The 17,874-nt window shown below is 49.0% G+C and overlaps 1 protein-coding gene across 4 annotated transcripts in view; it reads right to left on the bottom strand.

The window, feature by feature from the left end:
- bicra (BRD4 interacting chromatin remodeling complex associated protein) overlaps window positions 1-17,874 on the bottom strand; it is a 120,240-nt gene that overhangs the window by 86,106 nt on the left and 16,260 nt on the right. For 3 of the 4 annotated variants that reach the window (XM_052470141.1, XM_052470037.1, XM_052470097.1), the window contains exons 3-5: window positions 12,638-12,683; window positions 9,845-9,910; window positions 7,241-9,142 (exon numbers count right to left, since the gene is read on the bottom strand). In XM_052470141.1, the coding sequence (XP_052326101.1) occupies window positions 7,241-9,142; window positions 9,845-9,910; window positions 12,638-12,683 (2,014 nt within the window). The remainder of the gene's footprint in view (window positions 1-7,240; window positions 9,143-9,844; window positions 9,911-12,637; window positions 12,684-17,874) is intronic. The other variant, XM_052470068.1, reaches the window with a different exon arrangement.

Below are 17,874 nucleotides of genomic sequence, written 5' to 3' on the forward strand. Positions count from 1 at the left end.
CACCCCACATAGCCTGGTTCCTCTCTAGGTTTCTTCCTAGGTTTTGGCCTTTCTAGGGAGTTTTTCCTAGCCACCGTGCTTCTACACCTGCATTGCTTGCTGTTTGGGGTTTTAGGCTGGGTTTCTGTACAGCACTTTGAGATATCAGCTGATGTACGAAGGGCTATATAAATAAATTTGATTTGTAGAGAGGAGAGGTAGAGGAGGAGTGGTAGAGAGGAGAGGTAGAGGAGGAGTGGTAGAGAGGAGAGGTAGAGGAGGAGTGGTAGAGAGGAGAGGTAGAGAGGAGAGGCAGAGAGTAGGGGTGGAGGTAGAGGTAAAGAGGAGAGGTAGAGAGGAGGGCTGTTGCGGTGACAGTATTCCTGCCATAGCGGCAGTCATGGGTCCTGACCACATTCAAATTATATGTGACCATTGAACCACTGTAATCTCCTTTTATGCACTCTGGACAGACATTGGTAGTACTAACGACCACCGGGCCCTCATGGCCCGGGACTCAGGGCTCTAACGACCAGCGGGCCCTCATGGCCTGGTACTCAGGGCTCTACTGTCCCTCCATCAGGTCATAATGGCCTGGTACTCAGGGCTCTACTGTCCCTCCATCAGGTCCTAATGGCCTGGTACTCAGGGCTCTAACTACCATCAGGTCCTAATGGCCTGGTACTCAGGGCTCTACTGTCCCTCCATCAGGTCATAATGGCCTGGTACTCAGGGCTCTAACTACCATCAGGTCCTAATGATCTGGTACTCTGGGCTCTAACTACCATCAGGTCCTAATGATCTGGTACTCTGGGCTCTAACTACCATCAGGTCCTAATGGCCTGGTACTCTGGGCTCCAACTACCATCAGGTCCTAATGATCTGGTACTCAGGGCTCTAACTACCATCAGGTCCTAATGGCCTGGTACTCAGGGCTCTAACTACCATCAGGTCCTAATGGCCTGGTACTCAGGGCTCTAACTACCATCAGGTCCTAATGGCCTGGTACTCAGGGCTCTAACTACCATCAGGTCCTAATGGCCTGGTACTCAGGGCTCTAACGATCATCAGGTCCTAATGGCCTGGTACTCAGGGGTCAATTGTCCCTCCACCAGGTCCTAATGGCCTGGTACTCAGGGCTCTAACTACCATCAGGTCCAAGTGACCTGGTACTCAGGGCTCTAACGATCATCAGGTCCTAATGACCTGGTACTCATCAGGGCTCTAACTACCATCAGGTCCTAATGACCTGGTACTCAGGGCTCTAACGATCATCAGGTCCTAATGGCCTGGTACTCAGGGCTCTAACTACCATCAGGTCCTAATGACCTGGTACTCAGGGCTCTAACTACCATCAGGTCCTAATGGCCTGGTACTCAGGGCTCTAACTACCATCAGGTCCTAATGGCCTGGTACTCAGGGCTCTAACTACCATCAGGTCCTAATGGCCTGGTACTCAGGGCTCTAACTACCATCAGGTCCTAATGGCCTGGTACTCAGGGCTCTAACTACCATCAGGTCCTAATGGCCTGGTACACAGGGCTCTAACTACCATCAGGTCCTAATGACCTTTTCCCACATTTTGTTACATTACAACCTTATTCTAAAATTGAAACTATTTTTGATTAAACATCAAGACACACACACAATGCCCCATAATGACAAAGTGAATACAGGTTTTTAGACATTTTTGAAAAAAATCTAAGTATTCAGACCCTTTGCTATGAGACTCAAAATAGAGCTCAGGTGCATCCTGTTTCCATTAATTATCCTTGAGATGTTTCCACAACTTGATTGGAGTCCACCTGTGGTAAATTCAATTGAATTGGACATGATTTGGAAAGGCACACACCTGTCTATATAAGGTCCCACAGTTGACCGTGCAGGTCAGAGCAAAAACCAAGCCATGAGGTTGAAGGAATTGTCTGTAGAGCACAGAGACAGGTTCGTGTCGAGGCACAGATTTGGTGAAGGATATAAAAAATAATTCAGCATTGAAGGTCGCCAAAAACACAAGTGGCCTCCATCATTCTGAAATGGAAGAAGTTTGGAACCACCAAGACTCTTCCTAGAACTGGCCGCCCGGCCAAACTGAGCAATCGGGGGAGAAGGGAGGTGGCCAAGAACCTGATGGTCACTCTGACAGAGCTCCAGAGTTCCTCTGCGGAGTTGGGAGAACCTTCCAGAAGGACAACCATCTCAGCAGCATTCCACCAATCAGGCCTGAGGAGTGGCCAGACGGAAACCACTCCTCAGTAAAAGACACATGAGAGCACACTTGGGAGTTTACCAGATTCTCTGGTCTGATGAAACAAAGATTGCACTCTTTGGTCTGAATGCCAAGCGTCACATCTGGAGGAAACCTGGCACCATCCCTACGGTGAAGCATGGTGGTGGCAGCATCCCTACGGTGAAGCATGGTGGTGGCAGCATCATGTTGTGGGGATGTTTTTCAGCAGCAGGGACTGGGAGACTAGTCAGGATCGAGGGATGTCATTACGGGGTATCGTGATGTCATTACAGGGTATCGTGATGTCATTACGGGGTTTCGTGATGTCATTATGGGGTATCGTGTTGTCATTATGGGGTATCGTGTTGTCATTATGGGGTATCGTGATGTCATTATGGGGTATCGTGTTGTCATTATGGGGTATCGTGATGTCATTATGGGGTATCGTGATGTCATTATGGGGTATCGTGATGTCATTATGGGGTATCGTGATGTCATTATGGGGTATCGTGATGTCATTATGGGGTATCGTGATGTCATTATGGGGTATCGTGTTGTCATTATGGGGTATCGTGATGTCATTATAGGGTATCGTGTTGTCATTATGGGGTATCGTGATGTCATTATGGGGTATCGTGATGTCATTATGGGGTATCGTGATGTCATTATGGGGTATCGTGATGTCATTATGGGGTATCGTGATGTCATTATAGGGTATCGTGATGTCATTATGGGGTATCGTGATGTCATTATAGGGTATCGTGATGTCATTATAGGGTATCGTGATGTCATTATAGGGTATCGTGATGTCATTATAGGGTATCGTGATGTCATTATAGGGTATCGTGATGTCATTATAGGGTATAGTGATGTCATTATAGGGTATCGTGTTGTCATTATGGGGTATCGTGATGTCATTATGGGGTATCGTGATGTCATTATAGGGTATTGTGATGTCATTATAGGGTATCGTGATGTCATTATAGGGTATCGTGATGTCATTATGGGGTATCGTGATGTCATTATAGGGTATCGTGATGTCATTATGGGGTATCGTGATGTCATTATAGGGTATTGTGATGTCATTATAGGGTATTGTGATGTCATTATGGGGTATCGTGATGTCATTATAGGATATTGTGATGTCATTATGGGGTATCGTGATGTCATTATAGGGTATTGTGATGTCATTATAGGGTATTGTGATGTCATTATAGGGTATTGTGATGTCATTATAGGGTATTGTGTGTAGACTGATGAAGAAAAACATGAATTGAATCCGTTTTAGAACAAGGCTGTAACGTAACAAAATGTAGAAAAACAGAAGGGGTCTGAATACTTAATGCACTCTGTAACGTTGTGAAAACATGTTACTAATGATGCACGGTATACACAGTCCGGGATGTCACCTGTCCCACAGCAACATCACAGTCTGGGATGTCACCTGTCCCACAGCAACATCACGCTTTGGGATGTGACCTGTCCCACAGCAACATCACAGTATACACAGTTTGGGATGTCACCTGTCCCACAGCAACATCACAGTCTGAGATGTCACCTGTCCCACAGTAACATCACGGTTTGGGATTTTACCTGTCCCACAGCAACATCACAGTCCGGGATGTCAACTGTCCCACAGCAACATCACAGTCTGGGATGTCACCTGTCCCACAGCAACATCACGCTTTGGGATGTGACCTGTCCCACAGCAACATCACAGTATACACAGTTTGGGATGTCACCTGTCCCACAGCAACATCACAGTTTGGGATGTAACCTGTCCCACAGCAACATCACAGTTTGGGATGTCACCTGTCCCACAGCAACATCACAGTCTGGGATGTTACCTGTCCCACAGCAACATCACAGTCTGGGATGTTACCTGTCCCACAGCAACATCACAGTTTGGGATGTCACCTGTCCCACAGCAACATCACAGTCTGGGATGTCACCTGTCCCACAGCAACATCACGCTTTGGGATGTGACCTGTCCCACAGCAACATCACAGTTTGGGATGTCACCTGTCCCACAGCAACATCACAGTCTGGGATGTCACCTGTCCCACAGCAACATCACAGTTTGGGATGTCACCTGTCCCACAGCAACATCACAGTCTGGGATGTCACCTGTCCCACAGCAACATCACAGTCTGGGATGTCACCTGTCCCACAGCAACATCACAGTCTGGGATGTCACCTGTCCCACAGCAACATCACGGTTTGGGATGTCACCTGTCCCACAGCAACATCACATTTTGGGATGTCACCTGTCCCACAGCAACAACACAGTTTGGGATGTCACCTGTCCCACAGCAACATCACATTTTGGGATGTCACCTGTCCCACAGCAACAACACAGTTTGAGATGTCACCTGTCCCACAGCAACAACACGGTATACACAGTTTGGGATGGCACCTGTCCCGCAGCAACATCACAGTTTGGGATGTCAACTGTCCCACAGCAACATCACAGTTTGAGATGTCACCTGTCCCACAGCAACATCACAGTTTGAGATGTCACCTGTCCCACAGCAACAACACGGTATACACAGTTTGGGATGGCACCTGTCCCGCAGCAACACCACAGTTTGGGATGTCACCTGTCCCACAGCAACAACACGGTATACACAGTTTGGGATGTCATCTGTCCCACTGCAACACCACAGTTTGGGATGTCACCTGTCCCACAGCAACACCACAGTCTGGGATGTCACCTGTCCCACAGCAACATCACGGTATACACAGTTTGGGATGTCACCTGTCCCACAGCAACACCACAGTCTGGGATGTCACCTGTCCCACAGCAACATCACGGTATACACAGTTTGGGATGGCACCTGTCCCGCAGCAACATCACAGTTTGAGATGTGACCTGTCCCACAGCAACACCACAGTCTGGGATGTCACCTGTCCCACAGCAACATCACGGTATACACAGTTTGGGATGTCACCTGTCCCACAGCAACATCACGGTATACACAGTTTGGGATGGCACCTGTCCCGCAGCAACATCACAGTTTGAGATGTGACCTGTCCCACAGCAACACCACAGTTTGGGATGTCACCTGTCCCACAGCAACATCACAGTTTGGGATGTCACCTGTCCCGCAGCAACATCACAGTTTGAGATGTCACCTGTCCCACAGCAACATCACAGTTTGAGATGTCACCTGTCCCACAGCAACATCACAGTTTGAGATGGCACCTGTCCCGCAGCAACATCACAGTTTGGGATGGCACCTGTCCCACAGCAACACCACAGTTTGGGATGTCAACTGTCCCACAGCAACATCACAGTTTGGGATGTCACCTGTCCCACAGCAACATCACAGTTTGGGATGTCACCTGTCCCACAGCAACATCACAGTTTGGGATGTCACCTGTCCCACAGCAACATCACAGTTTGGGATGTCAACTGTCCCACAGCAACATCACAGTTTGGGATGTCACCTGTCCCACAGCAACATCACAGTTTGAGATGTCACCTGTCCCACAGCAACATCACAGTTTGGGATGTCACTTGTCCCACAGCAACACCACAGTTTGGGATGTCATCTGTCCCACAGCAACACCACAGTTTGGGATGTCACCTGTCCCACAGCAACATCACAGTTTGGGATGTCATCTGTCCCACAGCAACACCACAGTTTGGGATGTCACCTGTCCCACAGCAACATCACGGTTTGGGATGTCACCTGTCCCACAGCAACACCACAGTTTGGGATGTCACCTGTCCCACAGCAACACCACAGTTTGGGATGTCACCTGTCCCACAGCAACACCACAGTTTGGGATGTCACCTGTCCCACAGCAACACCACAGTTTGGGATGTCACTAGTCTGATAAATGAACAGGCCTACAGTCTATAGCCAGATAACCTACAGTATCAAGCCTCCAGTCTGTACCATGGAGAATAGCCAGATAACCTACAGTAGGACAACTCATATTCTGCTCTTCTGAAACAGAGATGCTCCTAAGGTGCAGGTGAGCAGCTTGTTCATGCGGAGGCCTGGAGATGCTCAACGGGTTTGTTCATTAACAGTCGATTCGACTTTTCAATAACTGGCTGACATGTCATGACCGCCACCGCCCAAGTAGAGGTAGAGGGGTGGAGAGGGAGAGGGGTAGAGGTAGGGGGGAAAGAGAAAGGTAGAGGGGGAGAGGTAGGAAGGTAGAGAGGTAGAGGGGTGGAGAGGTAGAGGGGTGGAGAGGTAGAGGGGTGGAGAGGTGGAGAGGTAGAGGGGTGGAGAGGTAGAGGGGTAGGAAGGTAGAGGTTGAGGTAGAGAGGTAGAAAGGTTGAGAGGTAGAGAGGTAGAAAGGTAGAGAGGTAGAGAGGTAGAAAGGTAGAGAGGTAGAGAGGTAGAGAGGTAGAAATGTAGAGAGGTAGAAAGGTAGAAAGGTAGAGAGGTAGAAAGGTAGAGAGGTAGAAAGGTAGAGAGGTAGAAAGGTAGAAAGGTAGAAAGGTAGAGAGGTAGAATTGTGAGGTAGAGAGGTAGAGGGGTAGAAAGGTAGAGAGGTAGAATTGTGAGGTAGAGAGGTAGAGAGGTAGAATTGTGAGGTAGAGAGGTAGAAAGGTAGAGAGGTAGAATTGTGAGGTAGAGAGGTGGTGAGGTAGAGAGGTAGAAAGGTAGAATTGTGAGGTAGAGAGGTAGAATTGTGAGGTAGAGAGGTGGTGAGGTAGAGAGGTAGAATTGTGAAGTAGAGAGGTAGAAAGGTAGAGAGGTAGAATTGTGAGGTAGAGAGGTAGAGGGGTAGAAAGGTACTGAGGTAGAATTGTGAGGTAGAGAGGTAGAAAGGTAGAGAGGTAGAATTGTGAGGTAGAGAGGTGGTGAGGTAGAGAGGTGGTGAGGTAGAGAGATGGTGAGGTAGAGAGATGGTGAGGTAGAGAGATGGTGAGGTAGAGAGATGGTGAGGTAGAGAGATGGTGAGGTAGAGAGATGGTGAGGTAGAGAGATGGTGAGGTAGAGAGATGGTGAGGTAGAGAGATGGTGAGGTAGAGAGATGGTGAGGTAGAAGCTGGGCCATACTGACCTGCTGGAGAAACATCTGGAGGTGTTCCTGGCTGAGGATCATGCTGGAGCCCTGTGGCCCTGTGAAGAGCACCCTGCTCCCGGGGCTGTGTTGTTGCTGGGCTGACGTGGAGGACACAGATAAGGATGGAGAAGAGGAGGGGACAGAGACAGCCACAGAGACAGAGGGCCCAGTCTGCATAGAAAGGATGGAGGAGTGCTGGGGGGGTTGTCCAGGATGGGCTGCCTGGTCTGTACAGCTCCCACTCTCCCCAGGCTGGCCCTGTGCCATGGCAGCTGCCCCGCCCATTCCGCTGCTGGGAACGCCCCCCGGCTGCGGTTGCAGAGCGGGCTGCAGGCTGACAGCAGGACTCACCCCCTCCACCTGGCTCAGCATGGCCAGGGAGTTCTGCAGGGGCATGCCCTGGATCACCGTGTGGGCCTGGTGGCCCGTGACCGGGTGGGTCTGGCTCTGGGAGAGGGTAACAGGCATCTGGAAGAGCTGATGTCCCATCTGGCTCGGCTGCAGCTGGATGTGGCCCTGAGACATCAGCACCTGGCCCAGGTTGATGTTCTGGTGCTGAGCCAGGATCTGATTGGCTATCAGTTGGCCCCCAGGCCCCTGGGAGGTGATGATGTGGCCCCCTGGGTGCTGAGTGAGGATCTGACCCCCGGCTAGCTGCTGTGGCAGGAGGAACTGGTGGTTCTGGCCCCCCAGCATGATGCTGCCGGGCTGGTTGAGCAGGTGGACACTTAGTGCTTTCCCAGAGGGGTGGTGGGCCGTCTGCTGTTTGAACAGAGCCTGTTGGGGAAGCCCTGCCTGGGAGGTCAGGACCACGTTGGCGCCAGGCTTGCCTGTCAGGAAGGCTACATTCTGGGAAGTGGAGACAGGGACATGCTGCACCCCTAGAGCCTTGTTGGCTTCATTCTGGAAGGCGTGTGGCTGGGCCTGCTGCTGCTGCTTAAACAGTTTGGGCTGGATGGCTGCTCCCCCCTGAGGGGGTTTGGGTTGGATGGGGGTCGGAGTTCGCTGGACGATCAAGTTCTGCATGATCTGTCCTTGGGGATGGTTCTGCCCATGTTGTGCCAGTCCGGGGCTACTGAACCCAACCAAGGTTCCTGTGGTACCGCAAACCGATGGTCCGTTTAAAGCAGGAGGTCCCAGAGTGGCTTTTCCCCCTTGGATCAGAAGTCCCCCTCCCAGTCCGCCCTGCCCACCTGCCCCCTGTGCCTCGGGGCCAGGCTGGTGCAGCTGGTATCCTCCCATACCCTTGGCCAGGATGGACTGTCCTGATTGGTTCATAGTCATCACAGTGGGCTGGCCCATCACCTGTATCTGCCCCAGTCCCAGCCCCAGGTGTCCTGACTGACAGCCGTTAGGTAGGGCCTGGAGGGAGGCGATTGGCTGAAGGGTGACGTTACCCAGGCCTGCCACCTGCTGCATGAAAGGCTGCATACTAATGGCCTGGGCCTTGTTCATGACCTGGGGCCCAAACTCCAGGCCCTGTTGGGCCAGCACCGAGCCCAGCATGTCAGCTGTGGCCTGGGGAGGGGTGGCGGAGGAGCCTGGAGCTCCAGGGAAGATGGGGAGCCCCACCCCCGCAGCGGTCCCTCCAGACCCAGTCAGGCTGTCTGTACAGGGCAGGGTCTGGACCACCTGAGTCAGACCTGGCATGGTGAGGTCGAAGGAGCCCAGGTCCAGCTCTGCCTCGGCCTCCTGCAGGCTCTGCTCTGTAATGTTAGCCTCCGCCAGGCTCTGTTGCAGGATGTCGCATGGCTCCATGGCGTTGCTACCGTCGTCGCCCGGCGACCCGTCCAGGATGACATCATCTTCCAGGAAGTCCAGGTCCACGCTGACCCGGGGCAGGCCTTGCTGCTCATTGGACGACAGCTGGACTGGGGGTGGGACCTCTGGAACGTGGCACTATGAAGGAGAGAGAAGGAAGAACAGTGAAGCGTTGTGATGGAGGACGAGAGGAGAGGAGAGCTGAGGAGAAGAGAGCTGAGGAGAAGAGAGCTGAGGAGAAGAGAGCTGAGGAGAGGAGAGCTGAGGAGAGGAGAGCTGAGGAGAGGAGAGCTGAGGAGAGGAGAGCTGAGGAGAGGAGAGCAGAGGAGAGCAGAGGAGAGGAGAGCAGAGCTGAGGAGAAGAGAGCTGAGGAGAGGAGAGCTGAGGAGAGGAGAGCTGAGGAGAGGAGAGCTGAGGAGAGGAGAGCTGAGGAGAGGAGAGCTGAGGAGAGGAGAGCTGAGGAGAGGAGAGCTGAGGAGAGGAAAGATGAGGAGTGGAAAGATGAGGAGAGGAAAGATGAGGAGAGGAAAGATGAGGAGAGGAGATGAGGAGAGGAGATGAGGAGAGGAGATGAGGAGAGATGGGAAGGAATGGGTTGAACTGAGCAGGCCTGAGATCAGCCTGGACAGGCCTCACACGTGGAGATGTTGACCAGACAGGCCCCCCAGACAGGACCCTTAGACCCCCACAGTGTCATGGCTCCTACCAACCAGCCCAGGGCCATCAGAGCTTGGTGTGTGTGGATGTGTGTTACTGGCAGGGTGGGGGAGAGATGCATGCTACATATATGAATGGAGACAGGAGGGTCAGAGGTCAGAGTGGGGAAGAGCCGTTACTCACCCCAACAGAAGAGAAGAACGAGCTGGAGGGGTCGTTAGAGCCATCCAAAAGGTCGTCAGTGTCCAGCTACAGATAGACACGACAGACGCAGCCAGGATAGGACAGAACGACAGACAGAATAGGCCGGAGGGAGGTCACACCACATGGACAGCCAAAAAATGCAGGGAGAGCGAGACAGACAGGGAGAGCGAGACAGACAGGGAGAGCGAGACAGACAGGGAGAGCGAGACAGACAGGGAGAGCGAGACAGACAGGGAGAGCGAGACAGAGGGAGAGCGAGAAGACAGGGAGAGCGAGACAGACAGGAGAGCGAGACAGACAGGGAGAGCGAGACAGACAGGAGAGCGAGACAGACAGGGAGAGCCCGACAGGGAGAGGAGACCGACAGGGAGAGCCCCCGACAGGGAGAGCGAGACAGACAGGGAGAGCCTGACAAACAGGGCCAGACAGACAGGGAGAGCGAGACAGACAGGGAGAGCGAGACAGACAGGGAGCGGAGACAGACAGGGGCGCTAGAGACAGGAATGCGAGACAGACAGGGAGAGCGAGACAGACAGGGAGAGCGAGACAGACAGGGAGAGCGAGACAGACAGGGAGAGATGACAGACAGGAGAGCGAGACAGACAGGGAGAGCGAGACAGACAGGGAGAGCGAGACAGACAGGGAGAGCGAGACAGACAGGAGAGCGAGACCGACAGGGAGAGCGAGACCGACAGGAGAGCGAGACCGACAGAGAGCGAGACCGACAGGGAGAGCGAGACAGACAGGGAGGCAGACCGACAGGGAGAGCAGACCACAAGAGCGAAAGACAGGGAGAGCGAGACAGACAGGGAGAGCGAGACCGACAGGGAGAGCGAGACCGACAGGGAGAGCGAGACCGACAGGGAGAGCGAGACAGACAGGGAGAGCGAGACAGACAGGGACAAACCCACAGGGAGAGCCGAGACAGACAGGAGGGCGAGACAGACAGGGAGAGCGAGACAGAGGGAGAGCGAGACAGAAGAGGGCTAGTGTTAGGGAGAGCTAGACCGACAGGTCATCGAGACAGACAGGGAGACAAGACAGACAGGGAGAGCGAGACCGACAGGGAGAGCGAGACAGACAGGGAGAGCGAGACAGACAGGGAGAGCGAGACAGACAGGGAGAGCGAGACAGACAGGGAGAGCGAGACAGACAGGGAGAGCGAGACAGACAGACAAACCCACCAATGACCCGGAATTGAGGAGGGGCAGCAAAGGGAGGGAGGGAGGGAAGCGAAGCAGAAGAGGGCTAGTGTTAGACTAGTACTGGTCATCGTGGATTAATCAGGTGACAAGGCAGGGTTGAAATCACACAGACCGACCACACAGACCGACCACACAGATCGACCACACAGACCGACCACACAGACCAGACCACACAGACCGACCACACAGACCAGACACACGGATCCACCATACAGACCGACCACACAGACCGACCACACAGACCGACCACACAGACCGACCACACAGACCACCACACACAGACCGACCACACAGACCAGACACACAGACCGACCACACAGACCAGACACACGGATCCACCACACAGACCAGCCACACAGACCAGACACACAGACCGACCACACAGACCGACCACACAGACCGACCACACAGACCGACCACACGGATCCACCACACAGACCGACCACACAGACCGACCACACAGACCGACCACACAGACCACACACACGGATCCACCACACAGACCAGACACACGGATCCACCACACAGACCAGACACACGGATCCACCACACAGACCAACCACACGGATCCACCACACAGACCAACCACACAGACCGACCACACGGATCCACCACACAGACCAGACACACGGATCCACCACACAGACCAGACACACGGATCCACCACACAGACCAGACCACATGGATCCACCACACAGACCACCACACGGATCCACCACACAGACCAGACACACGGATCCACCACACAGACCAGACACACGGATCCACCACACAGACCGACCACATGGATCCACCATACAGACCGACCACACAGACCACCACATGGACCAGACATACAGACCAGACACACAGATCCACCACACAGACCAGACACACGGATCCACCACACAGACCACCACATGGATCCACCACACAGACCAGACACATGGATCCACCACACAGACCAGACCACACAGACCACCACATGGATCCACCATACAGACCGACCACACAGACCAGACACACAGACCGACCACACAGACCGACCACACAGACCAGACACACGGATCCACCACACAGATCCACCACACAGACCAGACACACGGATCCACCACACAGACCAGACACACGGATCCACCACACAGACCAGCCACACGGATCCACCACACAGACCAGACACAAAGCAAGAAACCATAAGCAGTAGCAGAGCCATGGACGCATAAACCCCGTTGGAGGGACGGGGAGAGGTGTGTGTGTGTGTGTGTGTGTGTGTGTGTGTGTGTGTGTGTGTGTGTGTGTGTGTGTGTGTGTGTGTGTGTGTGTGTGTGTACGTGTTGACCTCAATGTGTCACTGACGCTACGGCCCAAGAGAAGTAGCCTGTTCTGTTAGCTGATATCTGGTGCTTGGAAGTCAACCACACCCATCCTCATTGTCAAATCAACTGCTATGAAACACAATCCAGCTACCTCCTTAGCTTTGGTAAGTACATTTACATTACATTTAAGTCTGCTAAATGACTTAAATGTAAATGGTAAGTACAATAGAAGCATCATAACCATCCGTGCAGGTTAATTAGCAGCCACGTACATGTATCTCTGATCCATGAAGAAAATCGTTGAGTGCTTCTGGGTCACTGTGGAGAGAGGAACATCGGTCAGACAGGTAGTCATTGAGGTCTATTTCATTGTCCCAGTATCCACACTTACTACCTAGTAGAGTTGAGTTGTTATCCAGATGTTCATATCGTGGTTACCATCCTGCTCTCATCCTGGGATTTACGCTATTACTGACAAAATTCACAAGGGGGCGCTAAAAACAACCCACGCACATTTATTATCAGAACGCTAACCAAAATTTTTAAAAAAGGTGAGAGGGACAAAATTGGCACAAGTACTAACAAAATTTCCACAGAGGCTGCTAGCAAAATATGCTAATGAGCGCTAAAATGAAAATAAACAAATTACAAAAAGACATCTATAACCTGAGCTGGATTGCCTATATTAGGTAGTAGCTAACAAAATGAACAAAGACAAATCGGTGAGTTTCGACATTTACAAGAGAATATGAACGAGAGGGATTGTACAAATGGCCTGCACGTCTGAAGGAAGAACAGAAGTGGGTCTGGAACAGCATGTGTACCTGCTGTGTCTGTGTGGAGTCTGGAGTCGGCAAGGGCAACGGGCCTGTCTGCTCTGCTCGGGCAGAGAACGAAGAGGAGAAAATACGCAAGGAAAGCAAGATCGCAGTGGCAGCTGTACAGATAATTCATCCAAAGCCCTAGGACTTCTCAAAACACAACAGAAATCTATCACTTTATGTATGATGCACCGGAGGACTGCTCATCATAATGTCTGGAACGGCGCGAATGGAACGGCGTGGAAACCATGGAAACCATGTTTGATGTATTTGACACCGTTCTGCTCCAGCCATTACCCACGAGCCCGTCCTCCCTAATTAAGGTGCCACCAACCTCCTGTGATACGATGCCCCCCCCCCCGTCTCCTTATTAATTCAGCTACTTACTGAGATAACTAGCGAGTTACACACCTGGATTCACGCATTCTCCCGTTGAGCCATTTACAAAACAAAACACGTGACTGTCTCAGCTGTTCTGGGGAACTACGGTGAGCTTCATAATGTACAATAACACACTTGGTAGCCTAACTAAATAACACACTTGGTAGCCTAACTAAATAATTGTGCCTATCAAAACTGTTCTGGAGAACTACAACCAGATAACACCTTCATAGCCTATTCAAAAATTGACTGGATTACAACTGTTCAGATAAACCCTTGGTAGCCTAATGTACAATAACACCCGTGGATCAACTGTTCTAACTACAGTGAGCTTCATAATGTACAATAATGTGACCCTTGGTAGCTTAACTGGATAACTACACTTGAGCTTCATAATGTAAATAATGTGACTGGTAGCAACTGTTCTGGGGAACACACTTGGTAGCCTATCAACTACAGTGAGCTTCATAATGTACAATATTACAATTACAACTGGATAACACACTGTTCTGGTAGAACTAAAGTGAGCACATAATGTACAATAATGTGACTGGTTCAACTGTTCTAACTACAATAACAGCTTCATAATGTAACAAATAATGTGACTGGTAGCCTTCTGGATAACACAGTGAGCTTCATAATGTAACACTGGTAGCTGTTCTGGGGAACTACAGTGAGCTTCTAATGTACAATAATGTGACTGTCTCAATAACTGTTCTAGGGAACTAAAGTGAGCTTCATAATGTACAATAATGTGACTGTCTCAACTGCTTCTAAACTAACACCCTGGTAGCTCCAACTAATGTACAATAATGTGACTGGATCAACTGTTCTGGGGCCTAACTACAGTAAGCTTCAGCCTAATGTACAATAATGTGACTGGAGCAACTGTTCTGGGAACTACAGTGAGCTAATGTAAATAACACACTGGTAGCTTAACTAAATAACACAACTGTTGGTAGCTTCATAATGTACAATAATGTGACTGGTAGCAACTAAATAACACAGTGAGCCATAATGTACAATAATTGTGCCTACTGGATAACACCTGTTCTGGGGAACTAAAGTGAGCTTCATAATGCCTACAAATAATGTGACTGGCTAGCTGTTCTGGGGAACTACAGTGAGCTTCATAATGTACAATAATGTGAACTGGATCACACTGTTCTGGGGGAAATAACACGGTGAGCTTCATAATGTACAATAATGTGACTGGATCAGCTGTTCTAAATAACTACAGTGGTAGCTTCTAAATAATGTACAATAATGTGCCATACTTTTTAACATAGAAATAAAACAAAATGGAGCCTACCTCTAACCCATTGGCTTCTCTCCAAATTCAAGCCCATCTCAAAAATAACACTGACCCTACCTGAAGTTTACCCTGGAGCCTACCTTAACACCCTTGGTAGCCTATCAAAACATTAGCCTACCTAAATAACACCCTTGGTAGCCTACCAAATAACATTACCTAACTAAATAACACCCTTGGTAGCCTAACAAATAACACCCTTATAACCAACAAATACACCCTTGGTAGCCTACCTAAATAACACCCTTGGTAGCCTACCTAAATAACACCCTTGGTAGCCTACCTAAATAACACTTGGTAGCCTAACTAAATAACACCCTTGGTTGCCTACCTAAATAACACACTTGGTTGCCTACCTAAATAACACACTTGGTAGCCTAACTAAATAACACACTTGGTAGCCTAACTAAATAACACCCTTGGTAGCCTAACTAAATAACACCCTTGGTAGCCTAACTAAATAACACCCTTGGTAGCCTAACTAAATAACACCCTTGGTAGCCTAACTAAATAACACCCTTGGTAGCCTAACTAAATAACACCCTTGGTAGCCTAACTAAATAACACCCTTGGTAGCCTAACTAAATAACACCCTTGGTAGCCTAACTAAATAACACCCTTGGTAGCCTAACTAAATAACACCCTTGGTAGCCTAACTAAATAACACCCTTGGTAGCCTAACTAAATAACACCCTTGGTAGCCTACCTAAATAACACCCTTGGTAGCCTACCTAAATAACACACTTGGTAGCCTACCTAAATAACACCCTTGGTAGCCTAACTAAATTATGAAATTAGCGGATAAACACAAAAGACCACCACAAGCGGTTTCATGTGACGGAGATGAAAATATTAATTAGAAATGAAGCGAGGAGATCTGAAAGACGCATCAATCAGACCAGGATTAATAAAACCAGGATTAATAAAACCAGGATTAATAAAACCAGGACTAATAAAACCAGGATTAATAAAACCAGGATTAATAAAACCAGGATTATGCCTTTGGCTGCTGGACAATAAATTAAAGTCAATTTGAAAATAGAACACGAGAGAAAATGCTGGTTTCAACGGCATGTTAGGTTTTTATGAAATAATTCCCTCAACATTTCTATGGCCGTATTTTAGCGAGGATAGTTTGAAACTAAGACAGACATGGTTCATAAAAATTACATAAAACATCCCAGGTTTTAAACAATTAACTTTATGGTTAAATTGCTTCCAAATACTGACGGCCTCTGCTCCGATTCAAGGTGGGTGATGAGTGGCGTGAAGTAGAGGCCCTTCACTCTTGGGTCTTGTGACCATTTGATCAGAACCAGAGCCTAGCTTTATGTCCACATAATTAAGTCAGTAGATGTTAAAATGGTCATTATTTCTCATTATTATACATTAGTCAAACATGACTGGAGTTTAGCCTGCCTTTAGCCTGGCTTATTCCACATTATGTTGTGTTACAGCCCAAATAAAATAAAATAAATAAAAATAGTCCCCCATCTACACCCCCCCACGATACCCCATCTACACACAATACCCCATAATGACATACACGAATGACACCCACATACCCCATAATGACATCACGATACCCCATAATGACATCACGATACCCCATAATGACATCACGATACCCCATAATGACAACACGATACCCCACAATGACATCATAATGACATCACGATACCCCATAATGACATAATGCCACGATACCCCATATACCCCATGACATCACGATACCCCATAATGACAACACATAATGACAACACAATACCCCATAATGACATCACGATACCCCATAATGACATCACGATACCCCATAATGACATCACGATACCCCATAATGACATCACGATACCCCATAATGACATCACGATACCCCATAATGACATCACAATACCCCATAATGACATCACGATACCCCATAATGACATCACGATACCCCATAATGACATCACAATACCCCATAATGACATCACGATACCCCATAATGACAACACGATACACCCATAATGACAAAGTGAAAACAGGTTTAGACATTTTTTGCCAATTTATTGGAAATGAAATACAGAAATGTCTTTTACATAAGTATTCACACCAGAGGCAATACTTTGTAGAAGCTTTGGCAGCGATTACAGCTGAGAGTCCGAGTAAGTCTCTCTAAGAGCTTTCTTTCCACATGAGGATTGTGCAACATTTGCTCATTTATTCTTTTACAAAAATCTTCACATTGGTTGTTGATCATTGCTCGACAACCATTTTCAGGTTTTGCCAGATTTTCAAGTAGATTTTAAAGTCCAAACTGTAACTCTGCAACTCGGAGAACATCCATTTTCAGGTTTTGCCAGATTTTCAAGTAGATTTTAAAGTCCAAACTGTAACTCTGTAACTCGGAGAACATTCCCCGTCTTCTTGATAAGCAACACCAGCGTAAATCTGGCCTTGTGTCTTATGTTGTTGTCCTGCTGGAAGGATCTGGAAGGTTAATTCCTCTTCCAGCATCTGGTGGAAAGCAGGTTTCTCTCTAGGATTTTGCCTGTGCCTAACTCATTAAAACACAGTCATTTCATACACTTTCGGTTTTTGTTCTGGAAAAACTCCCCAGTTCTTAACGAACTTGAAAACAGTTGTGATAGTTGTCAACATTGTAGTTACTCCATCATTGTAGTTACTCCACAATACTAACCTAAATGACAGAGTGAAAAGGAGGAAACCAGTACAGAACAACACTTTTCCAAAACAGGCATCCGGTTTGCAACAAGGCACTGAAGCAATACTGGAAAACAATTAACGTTTTTGTCTTGAATACAAAAAACGTAAATGTTTGGGGAAAATCCAATAAAACACATTACAAAAGTACCACTCGCCGTGTTTTCAAGCATAGTGGTTGGTGGCTGCATCATGTTATGGGTATGCTTGTAATTGTTAAGGACGGGAGAGTTTATCAGAAAAAAACATAAATAAATAAAAAATAATTTTAATAAATTAGCAGTCATTTCTA

Source organism: Oncorhynchus keta, chromosome 1 (genome assembly GCF_023373465.1).
Source record: "Oncorhynchus keta strain PuntledgeMale-10-30-2019 chromosome 1, Oket_V2, whole genome shotgun sequence".
NCBI classification, from domain to species: domain Eukaryota; kingdom Metazoa; phylum Chordata; class Actinopteri; order Salmoniformes; family Salmonidae; genus Oncorhynchus; species Oncorhynchus keta.